At 50.1% G+C, this 6,566-nt stretch overlaps 1 protein-coding gene across 1 annotated transcript in view; it reads right to left on the bottom strand.

Annotated features, from left to right (window-relative positions):
- Positions 1-3,428: 3,428 nt before the first annotated feature.
- gstcd (glutathione S-transferase, C-terminal domain containing) overlaps positions 3,429-6,566 on the bottom strand; it is a gene marked incomplete at its 3' end in the record, with an annotated part of 13,708 nt that continues 10,570 nt past the window's right edge. The window contains exon 6 of the mRNA XM_084463134.1: positions 3,429-3,522. Within this exon, the coding sequence (XP_084319260.1) occupies positions 3,429-3,522 (94 nt within the window). The remainder of the gene's footprint in view (positions 3,523-6,566) is intronic.

Raw genomic sequence — 6,566 nt, 5'->3', positions numbered from 1 at the left:
CCCTGTCCTAGGGGGGGTTTAATCTGTCCTAGGGGGGGTTAATCTGTCCTAGGGGGGGTTAATCTGTCCTAGGGGGGGTTAATCTGTCCTAGGGGGGTTAATCTGTCCTAGGGGGGGTTAATATGTCCTAGGGGGGGTTAATCTGTCCTAGGGGGGGTTAACCTGTCCTGTTACAAACAGGCTTGGTCTCCACTAGACTCCGCCACTTCAGTACAACATAGGAGCAACACACACACACACACACACACACACACACACACACACACACACACACACTACTGTACTGTACTGTACACACACGCTCCCTCGTTCTCTCCGCCCCCAACCCTCTCTCTGTCACCCCACAGGGAGGCGTGACTAAGAGCCCTGGTCTGACTCAACACACTCAACACAGGGGGCTGCCGTTGTCCCTCAACACCAGATGATGCTCTGAGTCACTTGTTCTGCGAGGCCTGGCGAGGACAAGTACTTCCACTCCCCGAGTTAAATCTGAGCATCGCACGGCGCTTTGGATAGAATCGTGCGCCGAGGCCCCTCGACTCAACCCTTGAGCAGTTCGTTGGCGCGCAGGTACGCACACACACACACACACACACACACACTCAGCCTCCCACGTTTAGGAGCGGCTGTTTTTTGGGGGTTATGTTTTTGGTTGAGGAGCAGCCCGCCCACGCTGGGCCCGGAGCTCACAGCCGACCGGATTCACTCACACCACATCCTGATCCTGTGTGTGTGTGTGTGTGTGTGTGTGTGTGTGTGTGTGTGAGTGTAGGTGTGAGTATGTGAAAGAGTGTGTGTGTGTGTGTGTGTGTGTGTGTGTGTGTGTGTGTGTGTGTGTGTGTGTGTGTGAATGTAGGTGTGAGTATGTGAAAGAGTGTGTGTGTGTGTGTGTGTGTGTGTGTGTGTGTGTATCTGTGAGTGTAGGTGTGAGTATGTGAAAGAGTGTTTGTGTGTGTGCGGGAAATAGTGTGTGTATCTGTGAGTGTAGGTGTATGTGGAAGAGTGTGTGTGTGTGTGTGTGTGTGTGTGTGTGTGTGTATCTGTGAGTGTAGGTGTGAGTATGTGAAAGAGTGTGTGTGTGTGTGTGTGTGTGTGTGCGGGAAATAGTGTGTGTATCTGTGAGTGTAGGTGTATGTGAAAGAGTGTGTGTGTGTGTGTGTGTGTGTGTGTGTGTGTGTAGGTGTGAGTATGTGAAAGAGTGTGTGTGTGTGTGTGTGTGTGTGTGTGTGCGTGTGTGGAGGTGGAGAACACACGGGGGTGGACTCTCTCAAATTCATTACAACTGCTCTCATGGAAACACATTACCCACAGGACACACACACACACATACACACACACACACACACACACACACACACACACACACACACACACACACACACACACACACACACACACACACACACACACACACACACACACACACACACACACACACACACACACACACACACACACTGAACTACTGTTCCACCGATGAGAGGATGGCTTCTGAAGGAGGCAGGAGCAGGATGAATAGATGGATAGAGAGATAGAGAGATAGAGAGATGGATAGATGGATAGATGGATAGATGGATAGAATATCCCTCCAAGAGGAGTAGAGAGAGGCTCTTCTATAAACATGATGGAGGGAAGGGGGATGGAGGAGACATGTCCAGCTAGGGCCTCATTTTCGACCCCCCCCCCTCAATGATCACGTCTTGCTACTACTAGCACAATGCAGTGGAACTGGCTAGCATTGAAAGAACCCGCTCCACAGTGCAGCTAAATCAAATCAAATACTGTATGAGGACCGTCGGTCAGGGGCTGATTTAAGCAATTGACCACTCGAGGCAGTGGGTTACAGGGGATTTTACCACAGCTACGGGGCGTTGTTACCACAGCTACGGGGCGTTGTTACCACAGCTACGGGGCGTTGTTACCACAGCTACGGGGCGTTGTTACCACAGCTACGGGGCGTTGTTACCACAGCTACGGGGCGTTGTTACCACAGCTACGGGGCGTTGTTACCACAGCTACGGGGCGTTGTTACCACAGCTACGGGGCGTTGTTACCACAGCTACGGGGCGTTGTTACCACAGCTACGGGGCGTTGTTACCACAGCTACGGGGCGTTGTTACCACAGCTACGGGACGTTGTTACCACAGCTACGGGGCGTTGTTACCACAGCTACGGGGCGTTGTTACCACAGCTACGGGACGTTGTTACCACAGCTACGGGACGTTGTTACCACAGCTACGGGGCGTTGTTACCACAGCTACGGGGCGTTGTTACCACAGCTACGGGACGTTGTTAGAAAACCCCGGTAGCTGTTGTAAAATCCTGTGTAACCCGCTGCCTCAAGTGGTCAATTGCTTTTCTACAACGGTTACTACATATAAATTCACAAAAAACACACACAGTAGTAACATTCAATCATTTATTTACCAATCATTCTTATCATTTTAGTATTTACATAATCTTCCGCGATAGGCTATAGTTTTTAATTAAATGGTTGCCAGGCAACATAGGCTATCTCGCCTATTTGGGTTGGCCTTGTTCACATAAGCCACAAGGCATAATTCGGGTGGTTCACATTTATTTGAATATTTCCAGCTATGGTGCAGTTATTAAAACAGTTCTGCAGAGCACTCGTTTTTGCTGGTAGGGGTGTGGAAGTGTTGGAGTCGGACTGATGAGTGTGTTTTTGTAATAGGATATGAAAAAGGCGAGGTTGCTGCGAGTGGTTGCTACGCAAATTAATACTAATTGTTATGCGGTCGCAGCCGTGGGTTACAGAGTATTGTACGGCTGCTAGCCAATCAGATTCAAGTATCCAAACTCTCCGTTGTAGAATTTAGTTTTTATACCATCATTTTTGAAGTCCAAACTATCGTTGAACCCATTTGTTTGTTCGGACCTATATGTCTCTCTCTTTCTCTCTCAGCTGAAAATGTTCTCCACCAATCAACAACATTAAGGGTACAGTAAGTCGAAATGAGGCCCTATTTCAAAAATTCCAGAGTATCCCTTTAAGAGATAGTGCTACTGCTCAGACCAACAGTGTTCACCATGGTCCTGAAACACTACTGCAGGACAGGAGAGGAGGAGGGGGAGAGAGAGAGAGAGAGAGAGGGAGGGAGGACAGGAAGATGAAGTGATGGTGAAAGGTGGGAGGAGAGAGAGAGAGAGAGAGAGAGGGGTTTTGACCCTCGGTGGGGCTGACGGCTGAGAGGGATGGAGGGAGAGAGGGAGGGAGGGAGAGAGGGAGGGAGGGATGGAGGGATGGAGGAGAGCGGTCTTACCTTCAGTGGGGTTGACGGCTGAGATGGATGGAGGGAGAGAGGGAGAGAGGGAGAGAGGGAGGGAGGGATGGAGGGATGGATGGATGGAGGGAGAGAGGGAGAGAGGGAGGGAGGGAGTTGAGGGATGGAGGAGAGCGGTCTTACCTTCAGTGGGGTTGACGGCTGCAGGTAGGTGGTCCCAGGGGAGGGTCCAGGAAGAGCAGGGATGAGGGGAGAACACTGCCTCGATACCACTCTCCTGAGACACACACACACACACACACACACACACACACACAATTAAGAGACACGCACAGAATATAAACACAACCACATACCAAAACAGCCTCAGCTACACCCAGGCACACACACACACATGCACGCACGCACGCGCACACACAAACACACACACACACACATGTCAGAAACACACACACACAATCAGAATAATAATACACTTTATGTTTATACTGTAGCACTTTTTAAAAGAATGTTTCAAAGTGCTTCACAAACGAAATAAAACAACTCTCCGAAACAGCACTGGAGGATTTTCACATCCCGTTATAACTAACTGCCATTTCTTTTGAACTCGTATTTCTTTTATATAGATACACTTCCCCCCGGAAGAGAACAGCGTGTTTTATCTAGCCTGGGAGAGAGGCAGTTATAGATGGAGAGAGGGTGTGAAAGAGAAGGAGAGGTGTGCGTGTGTCAGTGTGTGTGTGTGTGTGTGTGTGTGTGTGTGTGTGTGTGTGTGTGTGTGTGTGTGTGTGTGTATGAAAGGGGGTGTCTATAACCTCTCACCCCCATCTCCATCTCCAGAGTCCTTTGTAAAGCAGTAGTAGATTGAGTGACAGTGTGCCTCAGTGACACACACAGCGTCTCAGAGAAAGAGGCAGCAGGTGAGAACAGGCTCCCTGATTGAGAACGCTCGACGCAGACCCCCGCTCAACGCAGACCCCCGCTCAACACAGACCCCCGCTCAACACAGACCCCCCGCTCAACGCAGACCCCCGCTCAACGCAGACCCCCGCTCAACGCAGACCCCCGCTCAACACAGACCCCCGCTCAACACAGACCCCCGCTCAACACAGACCCCCGCTCAACGCAGACCCCCGCTCAACGCAGACCCCCGCTCAACGCAGACCCCCGCTCAACACAGACCCCCGCTCAACACGGACCCCCGCTCAACGCAGACCCCCGCTCAACGCAGACCTCCGCTCAACACAGACCCCCGCTCAACGCAGACCCCCGCTCAACACAGACCCCCGCTCAACACAGACCCCCGCTCAACAGACCCCCCGCTCAACACAGACCCCCGCTCAACACAGACCCCTGCTCAACAGACCCCCCGCTCAACACAGACCTCCGCTCAACACAGACCCCCCACTCAACACAGACCCCCGCTCAACACAGACCCCCGCTCAACACAGACCCCCCACTCAACACAGACCCCCGCTCAACGCAGACCTCCGCTCAACACAGACCCCCGCTCAACACAGACCCCCGCTCAACACAGACCCCCGCTCAACACAGACCCCCGCTCAACACAGACCCCCGCTCAACACAGACCCCCGCTCAACACAGACCCCCGCTCAACACAGACCCCCGCTCTGTCTGAGCCCACAGACGGACCAGGTCTCACAAACTGACACAGCTATTCTCGCCAGTACAGAGGTGTGGGGGGGGGGGGGGGGGGGGGGGGGGGGCTGTGGCTGGCTAACAGCGGAGAGAGGGGATAGCGTGTCACACCGTTAAGAGTGGAGCCCTCTTTCTGGCACTAGAACACGCACACACACACGCACGCACACAAACACACACACAAACACGCACACACACGCGGTGGCCAGGTCATGACAGCAGCTGCAGTGCAGTCCTGCCAATGACACAGCCAACATCGTAATCCTTCTGGCAGAGAGTGTGTGTGTGTGTGTGTGTGTGTGTGTGTGTGTGTGTGTGTGTGTGTGTCGTTGTGCATCTGTGCCTAAAGCATCTCGCCTCGCAAATACGTTTACAACCTCCTCTCCAGACGTCCTATTTCAACTTCCTGTCGTTGGATATCATATATTATAACACATGCTCTGTAGATTATGATATGAAGTACATGTGTGTGACTGGCTATATGTTATATATTACATACTCTGTTTATAGATCATATGATACAGTAGGATACATGTGAGTATGATACATGTGTGTGACTGGCTATACTGTATGTTATATCGCATACTCTGTTCATAGATGATATGATATGATACGTGTGTGACTGGCTATATTGTATGTTATATCACATACTCTGTTCACAGATGATATGATGTGATACGTGTGTGACTGACTATATTGTATGTTATATCACATACTCTGTTCATAGATGATATGATACGTGTGTGACTGGCTATATTGTATGTTATATCACATACTCTGTTCATAGATGATATGATATGATCCGTGTGTGACTGGCAGGCCAACCCTCACACTACAGGAAGTCTCCAGATTGATCTGCACAGATGGACAGCCTGGCAGACCTGGCTCCCAAATACTACTTGAAACCCTTTCAAATACATTTTAGCGTGTGCTCGAGCCCGGCTCTGGAGTATTATCACGGTACTGTTAAAATATGCTTGAAAATGTTCAAAAACTACACTCTGAAAACATTTCACTAAGTTTTATATTGAAGACCACGAATAGTTTTCAAATAGCAGCACTATGCACTTTTTGTTTGCATTAACATTAAAATAATGCGTCTTGGAGACTGTTGCTAGCTTTGGTTGATGCTGGACAGTATTTACAGTAGTTTTTCAAAGCATGGTAATAGTGAACACGGTTTTAGTGATCATTTTATTGCGATACATTTAATCACATTTTATCACGGTTTATCATTATACCGGTTATTGTTACATCCCTATGTGTGTGTGTGTGTGTGTGTGTGTGTGTGTGTGTGTATGTGTGTACAGAATGTGTGTGCATGTATATGTGTGTGCGTATGCGTGTGTGTGTGTGTGTGTGTGTGTGTGTGTCATTGTGCCAGACAGAGCACTCCAGACTCCATAGAGAGAAGAGCTACTCTTCTGACCAGCTGTGTCTATTCATCTCAGCTGGGTGAGCCAGGCCACAACGAACTGAAGTGTGTGTGTGTGTGTGTGTGTGTGTGTGTGTGTGTATGTGTGCGTGTGGGTGGGGATGAGAGAATATGTGTATGTGTGCGTGGAGGATTGAATATGAGTGTTTCTGTGTGTGTGTGTGTGTGTGTGTGTACGTGCGTGCATGCATGCGTGAGAGAGAGGAAGAAAATGTCTGTGCGAGAGA

The sequence above is a fragment of the Borostomias antarcticus genome (genome assembly GCF_949987555.1).
Source record: "Borostomias antarcticus genome assembly, contig: scaffold_275, whole genome shotgun sequence".
Lineage (NCBI taxonomy): Eukaryota > Metazoa > Chordata > Actinopteri > Stomiiformes > Stomiidae > Borostomias > Borostomias antarcticus.
Note: the sequence above shows the minus strand (reverse complement) of the source record. Positions and strands in the feature narration are given on the sequence as shown.